The following is a 27520-nucleotide window of genomic DNA, read 5'->3' on the forward strand; positions in this document are numbered from 1 at the left end:
GCAGCAGAACCTTCTCATCCTCTAACAGAACCCCAAGGTGCGTGGAACCTTCTCATCCTCTAACAGAACCCCAAGGTGCGTGGAACCTTCTCATCCTCTAACAGAATCCCAAGGTGCATGGAACCTTCTCATCCTCTAACAGAACCCCAAGGTGTGTGGAACCTTCTCATCCTCTAACAGAACCCCAAGGTGCGTGGAACCTTCTCATCCTCTAACAGAACCCCAAGGTGCGTGGAACCCTGGTTGGGAAACACTGCTCTAATGTCTATTTATCAAGGCAAAAGTGGTGCAATTCTGGGGGGAAATCTGTGCTACGTGTATAACAGAGAACAATCCCACATTCACATGACTAGAACTCTCATTCATCTGCTGCAGATATGTTAATGCCCCCGAATTGCCCCACATTTGCCTTGATACATAGACCCCTCTGTGCCTTTGTTCAGTGCTTTCTCTCTTTGTCTCTGCACTTTTTAACACTAGCTGCACAGACAATGTCTCCCAAACCAGTGCCTGCGTTAAATGGGGACAGCAGCTTGACAAGGAGACGCTCAGTTGTAACGTGCATAACACTTGTAATGTAATCACTGTTTTACTTTGCGGTTCATTGTTTGGTGAGTTGATCTTTTGATTAGAATTCAAGATACAGGTTTATAAGTCACTGGACTACATAGTTGATCAGAGAGTAAGAAAGATACTCAAGGTCAACATGAAGTATCCAGCTCCACCTTGATATCAGCGGCATTATCTCCTTCCTTGTTGCCCTGGTCATACCGCTCATTAAAGGCATTTTCCAACATGGCCGGTATGGACTTCCTAAAGTGGTCCTTAAAGTCTTTGCCCAAGAAGACATAGAGGATGGGATTGAGGCAACTGTTGGAGTAAGCCAGGCAAGTAAAAATGGAGACAGGTGCCATAGAAACAAAAAAATCTGTGTTATTCAGGGATAATATAATTGGGCATACTGCACCGACACACTTTATTCGAGCAAATGCCCAGTTTGTACCTGGCAGATACCTGGAATCCGCCGCTGCTCACCTCTTGCATGCTTCGTTGCGTTTGCCTTCCCAGCCACGGTTCATGCCTGGCTGACGGGGGCCTGATCTGTTAAATGATAATGAGAAGGGTTTACTAGGCTGCAATGTTTCGCTTGTCCATCAGATGGCATAAACTCATGACTTAAGTAATGTGTGGGCTTTGCAAGTTGTTTCGTTTAAAAAAAGATACTTTATCCCAGTACAGTATGCTATTGTAACTTGTCCTTGAGACTGAAGGAAGAGTTGCAAAAAATGTATCAATTTAGGCTTTACATACTGTATTAAATAAAGAGAAAGACCATTTTCGCTTACACTATTCTACAGAGACATGAGTGTTCAAATGCAGCCCGTGTTCCAAAAACCTGACAGAAGTTATGCTTATTTGATATGGGCCGCTATTAATGCAACAGAGGATAAGATGGCAACAGTTGTTCAAATTTATCAGTATTTTATCGAAAACTATGACTTTTACAGATTTTCGCCAACTCCTCATTTGTGGAAGCGGGCAATAAGGAAAAGGTTATGTAGTGACCCCTGTTTTCACCGTATTGAGCCCCAATTTGTTGGAGGGTATTGGTGTGTGTCACAGGGTTTTTCCCGTATCTATGATAATGGAGGCGGCAAAAGGCGAAGGGTCGTGTTAAAACCAAATAAGAAGCGACAGTCCCTGCCAAGCAATGCGCCAGAACCAGAACCAGCACCAGCACCAGCTTATCATGGTGGTCCAGCCGTCGGTGACAACCCTGAGATGGATTTCGCAGCCAGTTTTGATGAAGCTTGCATGTACTTAAGCGATTTCCTGCTGACTACAGGTGGGCTAGTCCCTCTGCAAACTATCGACGTGGGTGATGATGATGAAAGCTGGACTGGCAGTGTCCCGGCGCCGGCGCAAGCTGAATGGGAAATTCAGTAATACAGTATGGTGAGTACTGTATTGTTGCCGTATTATTTTGGTGGAGCAGGCTGGGTACTTCTTTAGGGGGCTGACCATTACTGTACATTAAAACTTTTCATTTTGTTTTTCCTCAGAAAAGAAAACGGCTAATGGGGGGATTTCGATGGATACAGTAATATTGTGCTGTACAGTATGCTGATGTTTTCCATACGAACAGTATACTGTGTAATAAACCCGAATAAATAAAACTATGCATTTATTCTACATTACATGTTCAGTAAAATACTGCACATACTGGGGGCGAGATGTGTTTGCAGCAGAGAGAGAGAGATTTAATAATATTGTACAGTGAGCAGGGGGTTCCCTGAGCCAGAAATTAATGCTCAGGGACCCCCCCCCCTGCTCCTGATCAATATTATTAAAAATACGGAAAATGCTGCGTCATTACCATAGCGGATAGCCGCTAAGGCAATGAAGGGGTTAACCCACCGTGCCCGCTTTATTGTGTGTAGTGGGGATGGGTGAGGGGGGTATTTGGCCCTTGGTGTGAGTTTAGGACTTGCGGGAGGGGGGGGGGGTTTGCGGGTGCACTTAACCCCTTCACGACCGTAGCAGTTAATACCGCTACGGTCATGAAGGGGTTAAGCCCTCCCGCTAACCCCCCTCCCCCGCAAGCCCTCCCCAACCATCGTTGGGGCTAATACCCCATTCACCCACCCTCCCGCTACCCACAATAAAAAAATACACACACACACAGCAGCCGCCAAAAAATAAATAAATAAATATAAATAAATAAATGACAATAAATACATTTGAAATACATTTTTATTGATAGTGTAGATGTGCAGGGGGTCTCTGGAGCTGAATCGCGTTGGTTTTAGGTCTGGGGACCCCGTGCCCCCCGAGATACAGGCCCCTTTAGGGGGTGCCGGTATCCCTCTGCGTTTAAAGGTCCCGATCACGTGACCGCGGCCTGTAAACCAAGCAGAGCAGAGGGATACCGGCACCCCCTAAAGGGGCCTGTATCTCGGGCAGCACGGGGTCCCCAGACCTGAAACCTGTGCGCTTCTGCTCTGGAGACCCTCTGCACATGTACAGTATCAATAAAACACATACAATATACAGTATAAATAAACACTCGTTCTTTACCTTAGCGTCTATGCGCTATGGTAAAGAAGCATCATTTGTGTATTTTAATAATATTGTACAGTGAGCAGGGGGTTCCCTGAGCCAGAAATTAATGCTCAGGGACCCCCCCCCTGCTCCTGATCAATATTATTAAAAATACGGAAAATGCTGCGTCATTACCATAGCGGATAGCCGCTAAGGCAATGAAGGGGTTAACCCACCGTGCCCGCTTTATTGTGTGTAGTGGGGATGGGTGAGGGGGGTATTTGGCCCTTGGTGTGAGTTTAGGACTTGCGGGAGGGGGGGGGGGGGTTGCGGGTGCACTTAACCCCTTCACGACCGTAGCAGTTAATACCGCTACAGTCATGAAGGGGTTAAGCCCTCCCGCTACCCCCCCCCCCCGCAAGCCCTCCCCAACCATCGTTGGGGCTAATACCCCATTCACCCACCCTCCCGCTACCCACAATAAAAAAATACACACACACACAGCAGCCGCCAAATAATAAATAAATAAATATAAATAAATAAATAAATAAATGATAATAAATACATTTGAAATACATTTTTATTGATAGTGTAGATGTGCAGGGGGTCTCTGGAGCTGAATCGCGTTGGTTTTAGGTCTGGGGACCCCGTGCCCCCCGAGATACAGGCCCCTTTAGGGGGTGCCGGTATCCCTCTGCGTTTAAAGGTCCCGATCACGTGACCGCGGCCTGTAAACCAAGCAGAGCAGAGGGATACCGGCACCCCCTAAAGGGGCCTGTATCTCGGGGGGCACGGGGTCCCCAGACCTGAAACCTGTGCGCTTCTGCTCTGGAGACCCTCTGCACATGTACAGTATCAATAAAACACATACAATATACAGTATAAATAAACACTCGTTCTTTACCTTAGCGTCTATGCGCTATGGTAAAGAAGCATCATTTGTGTATTTTAATAATATTGTACAGTGAGCAGGGGGTTCCCTGAGCCAGAAATTAATGCTCAGGGACCCCCCCCCCCTGCTCCTGATCAATATTATTAAAAATACGGAAAATGCTGCGTCATTACCATAGCGGATAGCCGCTAAGGCAATGAAGGGGTTAAGGCATAATAAACAATTAATACATTCAATACATATTTTTCACGTCTGTGTTAAAACTCCCTGCCTTCTATGTATGTATGTATGTCTTTATTTGTATAGCGCCATAAAATGTACATAGCGCTTCACAGTAGTAATACATGTCATATAAATAACAAATAACAAATATAAATAACACATCATGGGAATAAGTGCTTCAGACATACTGTAAAAGTAACATTAAGGAAGGAGTCCCTGCTCCGAGGAGCTTACAATCTAATTGGTAGGTAGGGAGAACGTACAGAGACAGTAGGAGGGAATACTAGTAAGTGCGTCTGCAGGAGGCCAAGCTTTGTGTCATGTGTCCATGATTATCCAGTGCTACTCATATGCTTCTTTAAGCAGATGTGTCTTAAGGTGGGTCTTAAAGGTGGATAGCGAGGGGGCTAGTCGGGTATTGAGGGGAAGAGCATTCCAGAGGTGTGGGGCAGAAAGTGAGAAAGGTTTAAGGCGGGAGAGAGCTTTAGATACAAAGGGGGTAGAAAGAAGACATCCTTGAGAAGAACGCAAGAGTCGTGATGGTGCATAGCGAGAAATTAGGGCTGAGATGTAATGAGGGGCAGAAGAATGTAAAGCTTTAAAAGTGAGCAGGAGAATTGAGTGTGAGATACGCGATTTAATCGGAAGCCAGGAGAGGGATTTCAGCAGGGGAGACGCTGAGACAGATTTAGGAAAGAGTAGAGTGATTCTGGCAGCAGTGTTTAGGATAGATTGTAGGGGAGACAGGTGAGAGGTAGGAAGGCCGGACAGCAGGAGGTTGCAGTAATCGAGACGTGAGAGAATGAGGGCCTGAGTCAGAGTTTTAGCAGTTGAGTAACAGAGGAAAGGGCGTATCTTTGTGATATTGCGGAGGAAAAAGCGACAAGTTTTAGAAACGTTTTGAATATGAGAGGAGAATGTGAGAGAGAGGAATCAAGTGTGACCCCTAGGCAGCGTGCTTGGGCTACTGGGTGAATGATCGTATTTCCAATAGCAATGTGGAAGGATGTAGTAGGGCCAGGTTTGGGAGGTAGTATAAGGAGCTCTGTTTTTGCCATGTTAAGTTTCAGTCGGCGGATGGCCATCCAGGATGATATTCCAGAGAGGCATTCAGAAACTTTGGTCTGTATAGCAGGTGTAAGGTCAGGGGTTGAAAGGTAAATTTGTGTGTCGTCAGCATAGAGGTGATATTTAAACCCAAAAGATGTGATTAGGTCACCTAGAGAGAGTGTGTAGAGAGAAAAGAGAAGGGGTCCCAGGACAGAGCCCTGGGGTACCCCCACAGAGAGATCAATAGAGGAGGAGGAGGTGTTAGCAAAAGAGACACTGAAGGTACGATGGGAGAGGTAAGAGGAGATCCAGGATAAAGCTTTGTTCCGAATACCAAGAGTATGGAGAATGTGAAGGAGAAGAGGGTGGTCCACGGTGTCGAATGCTGCAGAGAGGTCGAGTAATATGAGCAGAGTGTAATGACCTCTGTCTTTGGCAGCGTGGAGGTCGTCAGTTATTTTAGTGAGGGCTGTTTCAGTAGAGTGAGCAGTGCGGAAGCCAGATTGTAGAGGGTCTAGTACAGAATAGGTGTTGAGAAAGTGTAGCAATCGAGAGAATACAAGACGTTCAAGGAGTTTGGAGGCAAAAGGCAGGAGGGAGACAGGTCGATAGTTAGAAGGACAGGTAGGGTCAAGCTTGCTGTTTTTGAGTAATGGTATAACGGTTGCATGCTTGAAGGATGAAGGAAAGGTACCAGAGTAGAGGGAAGAGTTAAAGATCTGTGTGAGCATAGGGATTATAGAAGGAGCAAGAGGTTTTAGGAGATGGGAGGGAATGGGGTCAAGTGGGCAAGTGGTAGAGGGCGAAGAGGAGATCAGCAGTGATACATCCTCCTCCGAGATAGCAGAAAAAGAGTCAAGAAAGACAGGAGGAGAGTTGGGAAGCATTGTGGGATGGGAGGAGGCAACAGATGGGATGTTCTGCCGTATGGACTCCACCTTTTTCTTAAAAAAGTCAGCAAAGTCCTGAGGTGAGATGGATGAAGAAGAGGAGGCAGCTGAGGGTGGTCTGAGTAGAGAGTCAAAGACAGAAAAGAGACGGCGTGGGTTAGACTTGTGTGTGTTGATTAGTGATGAAAAGTAGGTTTGTTTAGCCTGAAAGAGGGCAGAGTTGAAACAGGATAGCATAAATTTGTAGTGAATGAAGTCTGCGAGCGTATGAGATTTCCTCCAGAGGCGTTCAGAGGAACGAGTGGAGGAACGCAGCATGCGTGTGTGGGAGTTTAGCCAGGGTCTGGGGTTAGAAGGGCGAGGACGGCAGAGAGAAAGTGGGGCATGAAGATCAAGAGAGGAAGATAAGGCAGAGTTGTAGTTCCTGACCAGGTTGTCAGGGTCTGAAGCGGAACTGAGAGAGGAGAGGGAGGAGCGTAAAGTGGAATCAAGAGCTGGTAGGTTAATAGAGTGCAGGTTTCTGCAAAAACGAGGGCGAGATGGAGATGGAGATGGAGAGAAGCGAGAGAGAGAAAATGAGATGAGGTGATGGTCAGAGAGAGGAAAAGGGGAAATGGAGAAGTCGGAGAGAGAGAAGTTTTTAGTGAAAACCAGGTCTAAGTAGTGGCCATCCTTGTGGGTGCTGGCTGCAGTCCACTGTTGAAGGCCAAAAGAAGAGGTTAGAGAAAGAAAGCGGGAAGCCCAGGGGAGAGAGGGGTCATCAATGTGGCAATTGAAGTCCCCAAGGAGAAGAACAGGGGAGTCTGAGGAGAGGAAGAAAGAGAGCCAGGATTCAAAGTGAGAGAGAAAGGCAGAAGGAGGATGAGTAGAGGAAGGTGGGCGATAGATGACCGCCACATGGACCGGGAGAGGAGAGAAGATCTGGACTGTGTGAGCCTCGAAGGAGGGAAAAGCAAGAGAGGGGGGAATAGAAACTGTTCTGTAACGGCAGAGAGAGGAGAGCAGGAGCCCCACGCCTCCACCCCTGCCATCAGGGCGTGGAGTGTGGGAGAAGGAAAGGCCACCGTAGGAGAGGGCAGCTTCCAGAGCAGAGTCAGACTGAGTGAGCCAGGTCTCAGTTATAGCAAAGAGAAGCAGGGAGTGAGAGAGAAAGAAGTCATGCACAGAGAGGAACTTGTTAGAGAGGGAGCGAGCATTCCAAAGGGCACAGGAGAAAGGGAGAGAGGAGGGAGGGTGGCAGGGGATGGGTATGAGGTTGGAGGGGTTAACACCAGAAGGAGTAGAAGTTGTATGTGGGAGGCGAGGACGAGAGCAAGTAGAAATAAGGCAGGGACCAGGATTGGGAGAGATATCCCCAGAAGCAAGGAGGAGAAGCATGGACAGAAAGAGAATGTGTGAGGATGATTTGTAGGGGTGTGTTTTAGTGCAGGAGGTATAGCTGTGTGGTGACAGAGGGCGCAGGTAAGAGAGGAGTTCATGTGAACTGAGAAGTGGTGAAGTAAGGAGAGATGGCGAAATATGAATAGAGTTAGAGACATGAGGCTGGTGGAAGGAAGTGCATAATTTGAAAATAAGTGAGGTTACAGTAAATATAAAAAGTAAAGGTGGCATCACAGCAATAGTAATGTGTTGAGATGTGCAGTGTGGGATGATAACCTTCTTTCCAGCGTAGTTCAAATGCAGGAATCAGAAGCAGTAGAGTGTGTCCACTTTTTCCACTTCTTTTTGAACTTCCTTTTTTAAACTTCCACTACTTGAAAGATTTCTACTTAAAAGCATTTCTGCTTAAGAGCAAAGGCTGCAAGCAGCAATGGCTGTTGTAAGTTTACTTATATACATTTAGAAAATCACCTGGTTGGTACAACAAACATAATTAGCACATGTGAGGGATGTTAAACCAAATTGTTTTTCAAAGGTGGGTGTTGTCTTGCACAAGTGTGAAAGATGAATTAAATTAAGGCAATAGGGGGATGATTTCCACACAGACAATTTGAGATGTTTTACCTAAATTGAAGTAAAATTAGCTAAATAGACAGCAGGGTATGAGGATTGCAGGACACACAGACAATTTGAGATGTTTTACCTAAATTGAAGTAAAATTAGCTAAATAGACAGCAGGGTATGAGGATTGCAGGACACACAGACAATTTGAGATGTTTTACCTAAATTGAAGTAAAATTAGCTAAATAGACAGCAGGGTTTGAGGATTGCAGGACACACAGACAATTTCTCTCTAATCTATGTAAAAACCCCTCCCCCTATTCTCGCTTTTAAAACACCCTGCCTTCTCTGTAATCTATGTAAAACCCCCTCCCCCTATCCCCCTATTGTGTGTGTGCGTTAAGCTTCCCTGCAATCTATGTAAAAAAAACCTCCCCCTATTGTGTGTGTGTGTTAAATCTGCCTGGCCTGTGTTTCTGAGTGCTGAGTGCTCTGCGTTAAAGGCCCCGATCACGTGATCGCGGCCTGTAAACCAAGCAGAGCAGAGGGATACCGGCACCCCCTAAAGGGGCCTGTATCTCGGGGGGCACGGGGTCCCCAGACCTGAAACCTGTGCGCTTCAGCTCCGGAGACCCCATGCACATCTACACTATCAATAAAAATATATTTCAAATTTATTTATTGTCATTTATTTATTTATTTATTTACATTTATTTATTAATTGTGCTGCTGCTGCAAGTCCTAAACTCACACCAAGGGCCAAACACCCCCCTCACCCCCAATAAAAAAAATTCACGCACAGCAGCCCCACAATTAATAAATAAATCTAAATAAATAAATAAATAAATACATGAAGAGAAATAAATATATACTGTACAGTATATACTGTATATATACTGGATATATATATATACATTATACAGTATATATAATAACAATCCCTATACAGTACATATACAGTATATACTGTGTACAGTATATATATATATATATATATATATATATATATATATATATATATATATATATATATATATATATATATATACTGTATAGTATACAGTATATACACACAGATGATGAACCAATATACAAATACAGTACATGTAGAATGGTTATCAAAATCATACTGTCCTACAAATAACGCATCTCCATACAGTACAGACAATAATAATAATAATCCATTTAATAATCCTAACTGATTTTACAATATAAAACATAACATTCCAATCCACACAGTACATTGCATTTACATTGTATACTGTAAATGATGCATAGCATTAAATCTATGCACCATATACAGTACTGTACATTCTGCAAATGAATGTTAACAATATAATTGCAAGCTACTCTACCAGTAAATACAAACACTTCCAAACAAGTCAACTACAGTATTTTAACCAATCAAGTAAACCAAAATCAATATATACTGTAAGTACCAACCAGAAAACACTATTTAAAACCAAAGCTAACCCTTACAATACAGTACCAAGGATTACATCTATCTAATTGTAAAAAACCTTATACATTATACACAGCATTGTTTAAAGCCCCCTCCCCCCATATGTTTCTGTTAAGCAGATTACACTGAAGGGAGAGAGATATAAAGGCCTAAAGCCCCTTCCCCCCTAATGTTTGTGTTAAACAGATTACAATGAAGGGAGAGAGATATAAAGGCCTAAAGCCCCTTCCCCCCTAATGTTTGTGTTAAACAGATTACAATGAAGGGCGAGAGATATAAAGGCCTAAAGCCCCTTCCCCCCTAATGTTTCTGTTAAACAGATTACAATGAAGGGAGAGAGATATAAAGGCCTAAAGCCCCTTCCCCCCTAATGTTTCTGTTAAACAGATTACAATGAAGGGAGAGAGATATAAAGGCCTAAAGCCTTACCTGCATTGGTAAACCCTCCCTGCATTGGTAAACCCTCCCTGCATTTATGTCGTGCAGTGTATGTAAATGTGGGGAGGGGGGGAGCCCAATGTGCATAATGTACTGTGAGGTCTAACCACCCTCACCCCCTACCCACATACTGTACCGTTACCCCCCCCCCCCCATCCTGGCCATGGCCCCTCACGCACAGCAGCTCCACAATTAATAAATAAATCTAAATAAATACATGAAGAGAAATAAATATATACTGTACTGTAAGTGCCCGCTTTATTGTGTGTAGCGGCGGTGGGTGACTGGGTTTATAAATGTGAGTTTATAAATAAAATAAAGAATATTATTTCTAGGGGCCCTAGAACAGAAGTTCCCACGCCAATTTCGCGCTCATTGCTCTTTTTTTGCTCTTTTTTTACAATGTTGCTGGTCTTGCGGCTTTGCAGTCTGCAAGCAAAAAGCGCAAAGTGTATGAAGTCTGGGTGAGCGCTTTCCACATTTGATGCCTACGGCACCTTCCCATTTCTACACACTTCAATACCTGCACAGTTGGTAGCGCTTTCCATCCCAGCTACCATTCTGGATATTCACCTCTCACAGGCCATTCTTGCCCGAGTCTGTCCTATCAGACAGGGGCATTAACCTGTATCCACACCACCTGGACAATTTCTCTCTGTCAGAGACTTGCGCTATTTATTTTATATATTTTGGTGTAATTATTCATGCAATTTTATGCTCATTTCATATGTGGTTTTCAACATAAAGTGGCTGCTGGGCCTGATCCTAACTCATACAGTATAGCGCTTCCCTGTTTGTTTGTTTACTGCAAGCAAAAAGCAGTTTGTAGTACTGAGTGTGAGATAAATTACTGTATTTATCAGTGTTGATCAAAGAGAGTTGATCAGAAGGATTCCCCTTATATACAGCACTCTATTGTCATTCATACAGTACTGTATACTGTAGTAAAGGGTAGACAACGTAGAATTAATAAAATTGTATTATTTTCCGATATCCGCAGTGATTCTGGTCAACCTGACAGATTTTTAGTAATACAGTATACTGCAAGACCATGTGTTGTCTACCCTTTACTACAGTATACAGTACTGTATGAATGACAATAGAGTGCTGTACTGTATACTTTATAAGGGGAATCCTTCTGATCAACTCTCTTTGATCAATACTGATAAATACAGTATCATATTTATACCCCTTTAGCACCTGTCGTTCCATCCTATGCACCCATTTACTGTACAATGGTGATTGCGGTCGTATTCACGTACTTTATGTGAGATAAATTAACCAGTTCTTTTATTGCTGAAGTCGCCACAAAATACTTTTATTTACAAATACAGTACAATACAATGGTGAAACATTTCAAGTTAACAGCAATTCAAAACATCAACACACAATAATACATACTGTACAGTACTGTATGATTATTTATTTATAATACAGTATACAGCTCTGTACTGTATATGCAGTATACAGTATACTGTACTATATTTGGGCCTTGTCTTTGGGGGTTTATTCATGCAATTATTAGGGTGACCTGCCGTTGGAAATACTGACACAGTACAATCCTACAGCTACACCACCCACCCCCTCCCTTAGAGTTTTTAATCCCTCCCTGGCCAAGCATCAATCGTCTGGCTAATCCAATCCAAGCCATTGTTTTGTTAATCTGGCCCTCGGCTGGCTACGGTAACAAGATTCAGCAGGAGGCCAGCCAGAGTACTGTATCATCCCACCATCCACCTTCCTTAGAGGGAGGCCTGCCTGCTTTGGAAAAATCCCCTCTCGAATTTGAAATGTAAATCTGATGTGCATCCGTTTGCTTACAGTAACTGTTCTGTTCAGAACAGCCACTGCTTCTAAATTACTGAAAATATACAGGATAAATATACAGTAATGTGAAATAATCCGTTCTGTGGGTCTGAGAGGGTTGAAAGTCACCAGGTCCTCATACAGTACAGTACATTCTCGATTACCTTTAGAATAAAAATACAGTATATATAAATGTACAGTATAAATATTGCACAGTATACTGTAATGTTAAATAACCCATCCTGTTCTTTTTCCCTTCATACTGTAACAGTATCCTCATTGTGTCTGCGGTACAGTAGTTCATTGAGAGAGGAGAGGTTTTGTGTACATCATTACTGCTGTTTATATACTGTACATTTGACTGCACAAGCAGATTTGACGAACACAAGGCCCCCCCTCCCCCTTGGGCACCCTTTTTCCTGGAACGACAAGAAAACAAAAACTTTGTTCAGTTACTGTACTGTACTGTATGTGCGTACTGTATTATGGTAGAACTACTGTACAGTAGGTGGCTGGTGCAGCTTTCTCTGGAAAGAAAAAAAATGGAGCAGTTAGTAGGCAGTTACTGTAGTACTGTCAAACTAGTCTACTGTATTGTATACTGGAACTACTGTATACTCTGACTATTGGGAAAGAAAAAATCTGTGCCATACTTACCTGTATCATACTGTACTTACTGTACAATACTACAGCACTGTACTACTTTCCTGATGCTTGCCCATTGCGCGCGATGACAATGGGCAACACAGTGGCAATATGGTCTATATATTTATTGCATCGTTCCACGGTGAGTACATCGTTCCAAAAACTCATTATGGCTTTATACAACTCGTCCTTCTTGGAGGGTTTCGCCACTTTACGGATGTGGTCCTTCAGCTGATGCCAGACCATTTCGATCGGATTGAAGTCTGGCGATCTGTGATTGGAAAGAAAGGACAATTAGTTTAAGAGATATAGTACACAGTAAAAACAGTGGGGAACATAAATGGGACACGGTCTACTGCACTTACTCCGCTGGCGTCTTCACCCAGTTGATGCCGCGCTCAAGGATATGCGCCGTCGACGCGGTGTGCTTGGGATCATTGTCCTGGTAAAAGTGATGACCATTGGGAAAGTCTTGTGTGATGTATCGCACTATCACGAGCACAATGTTGTCTTGGAAGAAATCTTTATTCATGATTCCTATAGCAAGAAAAGAAAAGTGCTCAATACATGTAGTACAGTACAGTGCATACGGTAAGGCAACACTAGTCAAGTACAGTGCATTAGGCGGCATTATATTTGAGAAATTGTACCTTCAAAGACGACAATGCATCCCGGTCCACGCCTAGAGATGGCACCCCACACATGCAGCTTCACAGGGTGTTTTGGCCGCGGCTTCAAAGTTATGCGGCCTTTTTTGTGGAACGCAAATCTTGCAAATCTCTCCAGCGACACAGTAGACTCATCAGTGAAGATGCAATCCTGGAAAGTCTCACCGCTGTCGATCCATGCCTGTGCCTGGAGCACTCTTTTGATTTTGTTTGCGTCCCGTATCATGGGGTACGCTCTGTAATGACAATGAATAAAAAATGTTAGCGTCACAGCGCAGTACAGTTTGTAAAACAACACTTTTACTTTACAGTACCTCCTGTACTGTCCAGTACTAACCTCACACGTCCATATTTCCATCCAATTCTGCGTCTCATCTTCTTTATGCTGCTCTCGGATACAGTCAGATTGTGGTTTTCCTGAAGAGTGTTTTTAACCCTTAATGCGCTCCTCTCATCATTCTCCTCACTTATTCTGTCCACCAGAAGAGTAGTCTCCCTACAATGCAAAGAAATTATATTGTGTTATTAATATGCAGCAATATAAAATGTATACTGTACATGTAATGTTGTAATATACATTAAATATAAATATACAAAAAATGTATACTGCTGTACTATAAATATAAATAGACAAAATATACAGTATACAGTACTGTTGTAATATAAATATACTATATAAATATACTGTTGTTATATCATAATAAATACACATCATATACTGTATATTCCGTTGTAAGATGAATTGCAATATACCAAAAGTGTATACTGCTGCACAAAAAATATAAATTGACCACACATACAGTACACTACAGTATATACTGTTGTAATATAATAAATATACTATATAAATACGGTATACTGTTGTTATATCATTATAAATACACATCATATACTGTATATTCCGTTGTAAGATGAATTGCAATATACCAAAAGTGTATACTGCTGCACAAAAAATATAAATTGACCACACATACACTACAGTATATACTGTTGTAATATAATAAATATACTATATAAATACGGTATACTGTTGTTATATCATAATAAATACACATCATATACTGTATATTCCGTTGTAAGATGAATTGCAATATACCAAAAGTGTATACTGCTGCACAAAAAATATAAATTGACCACACATACAGTACACTACAGTATATACTGTTGTAATATAATAAATATACTATATAAATACGGTATACTGTTGTTATATCATAATAAATACACATCATATACTGTATATTCCGTTGTAAGATGAATTGCAATATACCAAAAGTGTATACTGCTGCACAAAAAATATAAATTGACCACACATACAGTACACTACAGTATATACTGTTGTAATATAATAAATATACTATATAAATACGGTATACTGTTGTTATATCATTATAAATACACATCATATACTGTATATTCCGTTGTAAGATGAATTGCAATATACCAAAAGTGTATACTGCTGCACAACAAATATAAATTGACCACACATACAGTACACTACAGTATATACTGTTGTAATATAAATATACTATATAAATACGGTATACTGTAGATGTACACTACAGTTTTCTATATTTTTTTTGGTTAAGTTTTATAAATACAGTATACTTACGCATTTGTTATCTTTGGTGCCTTTTTGCGGTCTCTGTTTTTTCCTTGTGCATGATAGCACACGGTGCTTGATGGCACAACGAGGCCAGAAGCAGTTAACCAGCGCTGGATATCTGCAATTCGTTGTCCGCTCGTGTACATCTCCTTCATTCTCATGCTGAGATCCTTTGAAATCTTCTTAACAGGCATTGCTGCGAGTACTGTAGAAAGAAATACAAACACAAGAATGTGTATTCGATGTTTAGTCGATGTGTATTCAATGTGCAGTGAATCCACAAAATGGATGGTGTATTTATATGTTAATGACTCACATTACAGACCACCCACTTTCAACACCTGTACCTGGCCGCCATGCATAAAAGGTTGTACACGTTGCATAGCCCACCACTTGCTGATCTTTATCTGAGCCATTGTCCAGATACTGCATTGTGCCTCCCGCTTACATGGAGCATCCCCGGTTCTATGGACGAAAGAACCATCTCACCTCTGCTGTGCCTGCCACACTGAAAAAGAGAAAGGCAGTTACCGTTTCCAAGCCAAAGGCAAAGCGACAGGCTAAGGCCAACAAAGAAAACCTTCTGCTGACCCCAAAGGCTAAGGCTTTTAAAACACGTCAGCCTTATTATGTGAAGAAGAAATACGGTACTGTGCTCGGTACGCAAGACGAATGGCAGCCAACTCACCGAATCCGCAGACCACTTCCCATAAGCTTCGACGACTCTGCTGTAGCTGTCCCGGAAATCTTCAGCCCGGCTTCTCCACCCCCATCTTCTCCGGTTCCATCTGAAGATGCTGCTGCCTCTGAAATCCACGGGTCACTGTCTCCTTTGCTCTTGGACGACTCTGCTTCTCTCCCGGAAATCCAGCGGTCACCTTCTCCATCCCTCTTCGACGACGCTGCAGCTTCTCCTGTACCGGGCATCCCCAGGTCACCTCTTCCACTCTCCATCGATGCCGCTTCTCTCCAGAGAACACCCATCTCATCCTCCGTTGCACCCATCCCCCCAGATCTCCAGATGCCATGCACAAGCAGCTCGTTAGACCGGATCCTGAATGGGCTAAGTGTGGATCTCCCCGGGAATTCTAGTGTGCTGGCAAAGCTAGATCTGCTTCTGGAGTCGGTGCTACATATGGAGCAACGGATGCTACAAATGGAGCAACGGCTGGATCAACGGATGCTACATATGGAGCAACGGATGGATCAACGGATGGACAAGATAGAGGCTGACATAGCGGGCATACATTATTTGCTCGGTGTTAATGCCCCTGTTTCCCCGACGCTGGAGCAGGGGGGTGACATGGATGTGATGCATGGTACCTTCGACCCCCTTCCATCACCAAGCACACCCCCTCCACCAGAAGATGCAGTGTACTATGCTATTGAGGAGGACATGACAACCCCGTCAAGACCCCGCCAGGAGACAACCCGGCGACCACTACCGGAGGAAAGCTTCCTCCCAGACACCCTATCATTGCCCATCGCCTCAAGTACACCCGCTCCCAAAAGACCTCCTACACCCGCTCGCATACAAACAGAGCTCGACATCTCCCTGTGCGATCTGCCACCGGCGCTGAGGGAGAAGTATAGGGTGAGGAGTGCTGGTATACCACACAAGTATGCCTTGATCATATTTAAACACCATGTTCCCTACACATTGTACTGCGAGTGGGTGTTCAAAGTAAATTACGATGGGAATCGCCATAAAAAGGCCCTTCCTTCTAATTTAAGGAAAAAGATTGTGGAAGAAATGCAGCGCTATTACCCTGTTACAGATCCTGTAATGAGAGGCGTTAGAAACTGCATTAATGGCGTTTTGCGCCATGCAAGGAATCGGCCATGGATGGAAAATGGGGAGGACTTTCAGTGAGACCCTACTGTAATATTGTGCTGTACTGTACAGTACATGTTTTACCCTATAGTACCTGCTGTACTTAAACAAAGGATACTGTATGTTGTTGTGTGTTGTACGGTTTTTGTACTGTATTTGTAAATAAAAGTTTTTGGTGGCGACTTCAGCAATAAAAGAACTGGTTACTTTATCTCACACTCAGTACTACAGTACAAACTGCTTTTTGCTGCCAGACTGCAAACCCGCAAGACCAGCAACATTGTAACAAAAGAGCAATGAGCGCGCAATTGGCGTGGGAACTTCTGTTCTAAGGCCCCTAGAAATAATATTCTTTATTTTATTTATAAACTCACATTTATAAACCCCGTCACCCACCGCCGCTACACACAATAAAAAATTATCACACACAGCATCCCCGCAATAAATAACTAAATAAATAAATACAAATAAATACATTTGAAATACATTTTTATTTATAGTGTAGATGTGCAGGGGGTCTCGGGAGCTGAACCGCACTGGTTTCAGGTCGGGGGACCTCCTGCCCCCCGAGATACAGGCCCCTTTAGGGGGTGCCGGTATCCCTCTGCGTTGAAGGCCCCGATCACGTGACCGCGGCCTGTTAAACCAAGCAGAGCAGAGGGATACCGGCACCCCCTAAAGGGGCCTGTATCTCGGGGGGCACGGGGTCCCCAGACCTGAAACCTGAAATCTGGAGACCCCCTGCACATCTACACTGTGAATAAAACACACACATCATTAAAGAATCATTCTTTAGCTTAGCGGCTATGCGCTATGGTAAAGAAGCAGCATTTCTGTATTTTTAATAATATTGTACAGTGAGCAGGGGGTTCCCTGAGACAGAAATCTAATCTCAGGGGACCCCCTGCTCCTGCACAATATTATTAAAAGTTCAGAAATGATGCTTCATTAGCATAGCGTATAGCCGCTAAGGTAATGAAGGGGTTAAGGCATAATAACAAATAAATACATTCAATACACTACCCACTACCCATGGCAACCTCCGCTGCTGTACATTAAAACAGAGAAAAAAATTAACACTTTCAAAGTAATGTCCCCTAACCCCTTAATCACCATAGCGGTTATTAACCGCTACAGTCATGAAGGGGTTAACCCACCCTCACCCACCACTCGGGACGCCTACTGTACATACCCTCCCACTCTAACCCCCCACCCCGTGAGGCCTAACCACCCTCAACCCTCACCCACTAACTACCCACAAGGGAGGCCTACCCACATACCGTTGGGGAACATTCCCCCCCCCCACCCCCAGTCCCCGCAATCAAAACAATGCACAGCCCCACAATAAACAGCATTCTATTTATTAAATACATTACCCACCCCCTGTGCCCCCCCCATAAATACAAGATTTATTCTTTTACATTCAGGGTCCATAACGCAGCCCCACGCTAGTCCCCGGTGGGCTGGCAGGGCACCTGGACAGACATACAGTTTACCAGGTTTATTTTTTTTACATTCAGGGTTTGATTCCGTGGTTTTGCGTGGGGCCTATGGAGACCCCCTGTGGGTATCCTCGGGTATCCTAAAGGGTAGCAGGCTGGTGGTTCCACGGGTGACACATGCGGGGATGACGATGTGTGGTCCCACTTCTGTGGGGGCACCTCCGACCCATAGTCTGCGGGCATGACGATGTGTGGTCCCACTTCTGTGGGGGCACCTCCGACCCGTAGGTGCGGGGATGATGATGTGTGGTCCCACTTCTGTGGGGGCACCGCGGACCCGTAGTGAGCACCCGTGAGTTCCCCAGACCACCATGGGAACCATCCGAGGCCCCACAGACACCTGTGGGTTTGACCCGGGGCTCCCAGACATCCTTGGGCCTACCGTGGGGACCCAATTGTGGCTCACGGTGACCCAAGGAGACCACCTGGGCGCCATGGTGCTGGCAGGATCCACCAGCAGGCCTCCAGAACCTGTGGAATGCTGCTGGTAAACTGTAGGTCTGTCCAGGTGCCCTGCCAGCCCACCGGGGACTAGCGTGGGGCTGCATTATGGACCCTGAATGTAAAAGAATAAATCTTGTATTTATGGGGGGGGGCACAGGGGGTGGGTAATGTATTTAATAAATAGAATGCTGTTTATTGTGGGGCTGTGCATTGTTTTGATTGCGGGGACTGGGGGTGGGGGGTGGGGGTTCCCCAACGGTATGTGGGTAGGCCTCCCTTGTGGGTAGTTAGTGGGTGAGGGTTGAGGGTGGTTAGGCCTCACGGGGTGGGGGGTTAGAGTGGGAGGGTATGTACAGTAGGCGTCCCGAGTGGTGGGTGAGGGTGGGTTAACCCCTTCATGACTGTAGCGGTTAATAACCGCTATGGTGATTAAGGGGTTAGGGGACATTACTTTGAAAGTGTTAATTTTTTTCTCTGTTTTAATGTACAGCAGCGGAGGTTGCCATGGGTAGTGGGTAGTGTATTGAATGTATTTATTGGTTATTATGCCTTAACCCCTTCATTACCTTAGCGGCTATATGCTATGCTAATGAAGCATCATTTCTGAACTTTTAATAATATTGTGCAGGAGCAGGGGGACCCCTGAGATTAGATTTCTGTCTCAGGGAACCCCCTGCTCACTGTACAATATTATTAAAAATACAGAAATGCTGCTTCTTTACCATAGCGCATAGCCGCTAAGCTAAAGAATGATTCTTTAATGATGTGTGTGTTTTATTCACAGTGTAGATGTGCAGGGGGTCTCCAGAGCTGAAGCGCACAGGTTTCAGGTCTGGGGACCCCGTGCCCCCCGAGATACAGGCCCCTTTAGGGGGTGCCGGTATCCCTCTGCTCTGCTTGGTTTACAGGCCGCGATCACGTGATCGGGGCCTTTAACGCAGAGCACTCAGCACTCAGAAACACAGGCCAGGCAGATTTAACACACACACACAATAGGGGGAGGTTTTTTTACATAGATTGCAGGGAAGCTTAACGCACACACACAATAGGGGGATACGGGGAGGGGTTTTTACATAGATTAGAGAGAAGGCAGGGTGTTTTAAAAGCGAGAATAGGGGGAGGTTTTTTTTACATAGATTAGAGAGAAGGCAGGGAGTTTTAACACAGACGTGAAAAATATGTATTGAATGTATTAATTGTTTATTATGCCTTAACCCCTTCATTGCCTTAGTGGCTATCCGCTATGGTAATGACGCAGCATTTTCCGCATTTTTAATAATATTGATCAGGAGCAAGGGGGGGGTCCCTGAGCATTAATTTCTGGCTCAGGGAACCCCCTGCTCACTGTACAATATTATTAAAATACACAAATGATGCTTCTTTACCATAGCGCATAGACGCTAAGGTAAAGAACGAGTGTTTATTTATACTGTATATTGTATGTGCTTTATTGATACTGTACATGTGCAGAGGGTCTCCAGAGCAGAAGCACACAGGTTTCAGGTCTGGGGACCCCGTGCCCCCCGAGATACAGGCCCCTTTAGGGGGTGCCGGTATCCCTCTGCTCTGCTTGGTTTACAGGCCGCGGTCACGTGATCGGGACCTTTAAACGCAGAGGGATACCGGCACCCCCTAAAGGGGCCTGTATCTCGGGGGGCACGGGGTCCCCAGACCTAAAACCAACGCGATTCAGCTCCAGAGACCCCCTGCACATCTACACTATCAATAAAAATGTATTTCAAATGTATTTATTGTCATTTATTTATTTATTTATTTATATTTATTTATTTATTTTTTGGCGGCTGCTGTGTGTGTGTGTATTTTTTTATTGTGGGTAGCGGGAGGGTGGGTGAATGGGGTATTAGCCCCAACGATGGTTGGGGAGGGCTTGCGGGGGGGGGGGTAGCGGGAGGGCTTAACCCCTTCATGACCGTAGCGGTATTAACTGCTACGGTCGTGAAGGGGTTAAGTGCACCCGCAACCCCCCCCCCCTCCCGCAAGTCCTAAACTCACACCAAGGGCCAAATACCCCCCTCACCCATCCCCACTACACAATAAAGCGGGCACGGTGGGTTAACCCCTTCATTGCCTTAGCGGCTATCCGCTATGGTAATGACGCAGCATTTTCCGTATTTTTAATAATATTGATCAGGAGCAGGGGGGGGGGGTTGTCTGAGCATTAATTTCTGGCTCAGGGAACCCCCTGCTCACTGTACAATATTATTAAAATACACAAATGATGCTTCTTTACCATAGCGCTTAGACGCTAAGGTAAAGAACGAGTGTTTATTTATACTGTATATTGTATGTGTTTTATTGATACTGTACATGTGCAGAGGGTCTCCAGAGCAGAAGCGCACAGGTTTCAGGTCTGGGGACCCCGTGCCCCCCGAGATACAGGCCCCTTTAGGGGGTGCCGGTATCCCTCTGCTCTGCTTGGTTTACAGGCCGCGGTCACATGATCGGGACGTTTAAATGCAGAGGGATACCGGCACCCCCTAAAGGGGCCTGTATCTCGGGGGGCACGGGGTCCCCAGACCTAAAACCAACGCGATTCAGCTCCGGAGACCCCCTGCACATCTACACTATCAATAAAAATGTATTTCAAATAATTTTTATTGTGCCGAAGTTTGCGCAGAGAGAGAGCAGCGGATCTCTCTCTGCTGCAAACACATCACGCCCCCGCCGCCCATACAGTAGTATCATTTATGTATATGCATACAGTATACAGTACTGTATGTGTACAGTACTGTATGTTAGGGCTTATAGGGGTTGTTGTTATACAGTATATATATATATACAGTATATATACTGCATTACAATTCATTATAGGGGACGGCTTCACAGAGAACAGCTCGCAAGCGCCACCATGTGTATTTTCACGACATTGCAGTATTTCAGCAAGCCGGAATAAAAAGCTTAAATCCCTGCCGGAAAATAACGCAATGCACTCTGGCAGAAAACTATCAGAAACCTGAATACACCCGAGTATACCCGAATTCGCGGGACTAGCCGTGCTCGAATAAAGTGTGTCGCCAGTGTATGTGATATGGAAACCAGCAGCAAAAGAAGCAGACCACAATGGCACTGATAACCTTGAAAGGTCGCCGAGACCTAGTAGGCCTTTTAATTCTATTTATTTTGAAAACTATAAAACCATAACAGACCAGGATAATGGTAAAGGGGATCACAAACATGCAGACAAACCTTGTGATAATCATAGCCTGGTTCGTTACATTCCATTTATTCCATTTGTTATAGTCAATTGTTCTATCATCAGAGGGAGGAACTGCATAGTCCAGATAACACCTAGAATAATTGTAATAATACTTATGGACATTATAAAAAGCCAGATTTGGGGCACTGATGATCAGAGAGAACACCCAAATAAATACTGCAATGGTGGATGCTAACCTGGGTGTCCGGTGTATTTTGGCCCAAAACGGCCACAAGATAGACACACAGCGGTCAATGCTGATGACCGTTAAGAAAGAGACACTAGCAAGCATGTTTAGGAACAGTATGGTGATGCTGACCTTGCATAGTATTTGGCCAAAGGGCCAGTGGTACCACATATAATACTTAGTGATCTCGAAGGGAAGAAAGATATTAAATATAAAGTCAGCCACGGCTAGGTTGAGGAACCACACGGCACTAACTGTCTTCATCTTGAAGCCGGGAATCCAGATGACTAAACCATTACCTATAGTCCCCAGGATGAATGTGATACTGTAACAAGTGATGTTTAGGATTGGTATGACATATAAAATGAATACATAAGTCTCCATATCCCTAAATCTGTACTCTGTGCTGTTCTTGGTGGGATAAACAGGCGGAACAGGCGTCTCCATGCTGGCTGCTCTCCTGCCACACACAAGGAATATAAAGTACAAAGAAGAAAATGGTGAGTACTCAGAACTGATTGAGCTTTCACTTTATAAAATAATATCAAATACTCCCCCAACAATATTGCACAAAAAGAGAAAACATAATCACTTCATCACATACAAGACTATTAATAACGCCACATTAAGAAACTGCAACAATACAAACATTGACCAATGGCAAAATAGCATTTTTAACACAAATAAATGTATCTCAATAGAAAAATGTATAATGTGTAGGAAGGAGCATGCTAACTACTCAGTACATTATAATGGTCACTAAATAGAACACACTGCTCTTGTACTGAAAACAAACTAAATGCAGGAGTGAGATCCCCAGTAACTATTGAGGTGCACACTATGAGAGCAGATGTTATGCAGCAGCTGGTGGCTGGGTGGGTTGGGAGTGAGACTGGAAGATTATATACAGCACATGTGATGACTTCCTCGTTTCTGTGCTCTCAGCGCAGCACTCACACTGTGCTCAGTATCAAGCTCAACGCAGCCATTCACATTACCGTAGGTCACCAAACATCTACTGCAAGAGTGGCCAACTCCAGTCCTCAAGGGCCACCACCAACAGGTCAGGTAGTCAGGATTTCCCTGCTTCAGCACAGGTGGCTCAATCTTTGATTGAGACATTAATTACGCCACCTGTGCTGAAGCAGATATATCCTGAATACCTGAACCTGTGGTGGCCCTTGAGAACTGGAGTGTACCACCTCTGCTTTATTCCAATGCATCGTAAGGCCTCATGGGAGCAATTATGGTGAGTGTCATCATGTTTCCATAGAGCTGTCACTTAGGTAAATAGCTACATAGTAGATGAGGTTGAAAAAAGACATACTGTATGTCCATCAAGTTCAACCTATATTACATTGAGACTGTTGAGGGTTAATGCCCCGATGTAAATGACTAATGTCTGTTGAGGATCAACTAAAAAATGTTCATTCTGGATCAGGTAAATTATCTGCCATCAGACCTTGGTGAATCACCCCCTTGCTGAACGATCCCACCCCCAACCTCAGTACCATGACCCATAACTATCTCCAAATTCCAATCAATTAGGTCTTTCCCATTATTTCTTGCTTGGCTCCCACCCACCAACCCCCCAGTTTAAGATCGTCTCCAACCTTATAGTCATCATCCCAACCAACACAGCAGATCTCTCTTTCTTCAGGCGTGTACAATCTCTTATAAAAGGACAGCACTTCTTAGAGAAGGATCCCCCAGTTCTCTACCCTCCCCCCCCCCAACATCTGTTCCTACACCAAATCTTCAGCAATGCATTAATCCCCAAGCTCCCACTGCTCCCTCGGGTTTGCACATGGCACATGTACTGTAGTATTGCTTAGTACCTTGGAGACAGTGCGCGTGGCAGTACACTAGTTACTAGTAGATGAGACCTTCAAGGTTCCTGGAATCTCTGTACATTCATTCCATCACTTAACAGTTATCATGTTATCCCATTAAAATGTATCACAACCTGTAACTATTTTTCAACTTTCCATCACCAGAAAAACCTCTGACCTGCTTCCTTAATATGATGTAGAGAATAGTGTAATTTGTGTAAACACATGTGTGCATCAAACCAACAATGTGTGTCTGTCACAGTCATACAGATATACAGTAGTGTACACATTAGAATTAACTGCAATTCATGAATATCTGCCACCTGGCGGTTACGCGAAGAATTTCCCCCAATTAAATCCAAACCATTATAATTAAACAGATCAACCGCGGGTGCTGGGCGGCGCGAATGCGGCATGAATGCGGGGATGCCCAATTTATTGCACGTGGAATTCAGAAGATGCAACCGCTACGCCCCCGAGAAGTGTTAAAATAAAGGCTGGCGCAGCAGCAGCAGACATTATTAAACCCTTTAACATGAGGAGTTGTATTAATGACGCGTTACCACGTACGCCATTGGAACTATCATAACTTGTATGTTCGTGCCCTTTAATGCAACGGGAATGTATATAGTTGTATGGTATTCATATGATATTCAGGCTTAACAGGGGCAGCAAAGTCTGCTTCATCTGTAGCAATGGGTTTGTAATACAGAGAGTGACATTGGTTTGCAACGTAAAGAACAATATGGATCTTTCACATGCAAAGAAATGTGTCTCTGGAGCACACAGAGGAAGGGGGAGAACTTTCACTTCGGTTTTGATGCTAAAAATGTGTTTGCGATTTAATTAAATTATGGAAAATCCTTATAGGGCCAGAACCTTAAAACGTCATTATCTCAGGGATTATACGGTTATGTTATCAAAATCAGTAACGGACATCAGTAACTCTGTGTTAGTGAGATTGGAAGATACGCATTAGCCCTTTAAGATGTATTAACGCCTTACCTGTACCTACCAGTAATATACAGCCAGTTCCTGCAAACTGTGAGAAGAAAGAACTAATAATCTGTGAGATTGGGAATGTATCAGATAACCTACAGCAACCCCCCAAACAGTCACTGTGTCAGCTCTGTGCAATATGCACATGATATTTGGTATGCAAAGGAACAACTATCATCATATTAAGTATTCCCCAACTATTAAATAAACTGTCTGACAGCTCAAATCTCACAAATGTGTCTAGCGTACTGTACCTCAGACTGGCGAGATTGGTAGTGTCCGTGTGTGTGTGTGTGTCCGTGTGTGTGTGTGTGTTCGTGTGTGTGTGTGTGTGTGTGTGTGTGTGTGTGTGTGTGTGTGTGTGTGTGTGTGTGTGTGTGTCTCTGTGTCTCTGTGTCTCTGTGTGTGTATAAATATTTGAATATGTTTTAGTAATAACACTGCAGGATTTATTAGTTAGATGTAACATAATTAGACTACATTTCTTATTTTTATTAACATTTACAGGTTAAGCTATAAAAAATGACTGATAAAATAATTATGCACGTTTTTTAACCATTAATCACATTATTTTAACCCTTTCACCATATTACAATAATCAGTTCAATCTACTAAAGCCTGCACATCTCCGCATTGCTTCCCGGTCCTGAATGTTACAAATCACAACATAGGGTAGATCTCAAATACTGAATATCTCTATCGCACCCCAAATATAAAATAAATTAATTTGAATACCTTGTGTCTTCTCATTTAGATCTGTTCCCCTCTTCTCCTTCAGCTGAGGAGATCAGATCGTCTCACTGTGGATATCCCACTCTGTGAAACAAGCTCCTTTCTGCTCCTGTAACTTGGTTGACTCTACCAAAAATCCTTGCTGGGACAGTGCTAAGACAGGCTGCTGGAACCCGCTGCTGGAACCCGCTGCTGGGACCGGCTGCATGGACCGTCTGCTGGGACCGTCTGCTGGGACACTCTTCTGGGACCGTCTGCTGGGACAGTCTGCTGGAACCCACTGCATGGACCGTCTGCTGGGACAGGCTGCTGGGACCGTCTGCTGGGACCGTCTGCTGGGACAGGCAGCTGGGACGGTCTGCTGGGACGATCTGCTGGGACCGGCTGCTGGGACCGTCTACTGGGACGCTCTGCTGGGACCGGCTGCTGGGACAGGCTGCTGGGACAGGCTGCTAGGACCGGCTGCTGGGACCTGCGGTCTCCTCTGGGCTGGCTCTGTTTCTGTTCTCACAGAACTGCAATGTTATAATTACAGCTTCATCACATTGGGCATTAAAGTTCTGTGCTAATAATCCTGATTGGCTGATGTGATGTGACTCAGAATACAGGATGATCACATTCTGAGACAGAGTAACTTCTCTAACCGTATATGGTGTGACAGTTATTTAATGTTATCTGTATAATCCTTTCTGTTGATCATGGGATCCATGTAGAGACATACGATCCACAGATTTTCTACATACATCAGATCCACACGTGGACGGTCACGTACTGAAAAATGACTGCTGAATATGTGGCTCCCCAGAATAGCAGAGGTTGTGAGTTCAGATCCTGTTGGGCCAGACACCAGTACCCCTCCTCACATGGTGCTTTAGCTTATCAATATAGTTCTTATTGAAATGTGCTTGGGAAATGTGTCAGTAGCAGCCACCGCCCCCGCACCCCCCCATTAGCAGCCACGGCACCCCCCCCCCCCCACACCTCCATGTAGCATCCACCGCCCCCAGCCCATTAGCAGCCACGGCACCCACCCCCCACCTCCATGTAGCAGCCACCACCCCGCCCATTAGCAGCCACGGCACCCCCCCCCCACCTCCATGTAGCATCCACCACCCCCCGCCCATTAGCAGCCACGGCACCCACCCCCCACCTCCATGTAGCAGCCACCACCCCCCGCCCATTAGCAGCCACGGCACCCCCCCCCCCCACCTCCATGTAGCATCCACCGCCCCCCGCCCATTAGCAGCCACGGCACCCACCCCCCACCTCCATGTAGCAGCCACCACCCCCCGCCCATTAGCAGCCACGGCACCCACCCCGCACCTCCATGTAGCAGCCACCACCCCCCGCCCATTAGCAGCCACGGCACCCCCCCCCCCACCTCCATGTAGCATCCACCACCCCCCGCCCATTAGCAGCCACGGCACCCACCCCCCACCTCCATGTAGCAGCCACCACCAGGGTGGTTATGTATTTTTATATGTATTGGTGGGCTATATTTTTATATGTAATCGGGGGGTGGGGTGTATTTTTATATGTATTGGGGGGCTAAGTTAAAGTTGCGCGCTAAAATGTTTTTTTCCGTGGTAGGTGCGCAATGGGTTAGGGGGGGGGGGCTACTCCTTTCATTTGTCCCGGGCCCCATGATTTATGTTGGCGGCCCCGGTTATCTTGTCAGGGTGCTGGATCCGTGCAGGGCGGGCGTTGGTACTGCAACGATGGGCGCCAGGAACTTTATTCATACAAACAGCTGATTTATTAATCCCCATCGGCAAAGTCAAAGGAAAAATCAGGATAAATAGTTTATATTTTGCGTGACTGATTGTGCAAACACAATTTCTAGTTACAGTTAGATGACAACCCCAGTTGTTCTGTGCAGGTCCCCCCTGGCCAAGCAGCGCACAAACTCATGTTCCCCAACAGGACGCACATGAATACACAGTGACTTTGCTGTACTTGGAGATGCTGTAGGAATGATGATAATTACAGAAGATTAGCTTGGTTAGTACAGATATCGGTAACATTTGTGCATCATTTGCAGTTTATTTTTTGCACAAAATGTGCACAAATGGCAATCTTTGCAAAAAATCCCCAAGTATTAAAATTCAACG

At 44.7% G+C, this 27520-nt stretch overlaps 1 protein-coding gene across 1 annotated transcript; it reads right to left on the reverse strand.

The window, feature by feature from the left end:
- Positions 1 to 588: 588 nt before the first annotated feature.
- LOC142498170 (N-formyl peptide receptor 3-like) lies at positions 589 to 22293 on the reverse strand. The gene is made up of 3 exons (XM_075606680.1): positions 21479 to 22293; positions 1746 to 1777; positions 589 to 928 (listed from the first exon to the last, which is right to left on the reverse strand). Exons 1-3 carry the CDS (start codon positions 22291 to 22293, stop codon positions 702 to 704), a joined length of 1074 nt encoding a protein of 357 aa, XP_075462795.1. The 3' UTR covers positions 589 to 701.
- Positions 22294 to 27520: the final 5227 nt, after the last annotated feature.

The sequence above is a fragment of the Ascaphus truei genome, chromosome 6 (genome assembly GCF_040206685.1).
Source record: "Ascaphus truei isolate aAscTru1 chromosome 6, aAscTru1.hap1, whole genome shotgun sequence".
Lineage (NCBI taxonomy): Eukaryota > Metazoa > Chordata > Amphibia > Anura > Ascaphidae > Ascaphus > Ascaphus truei.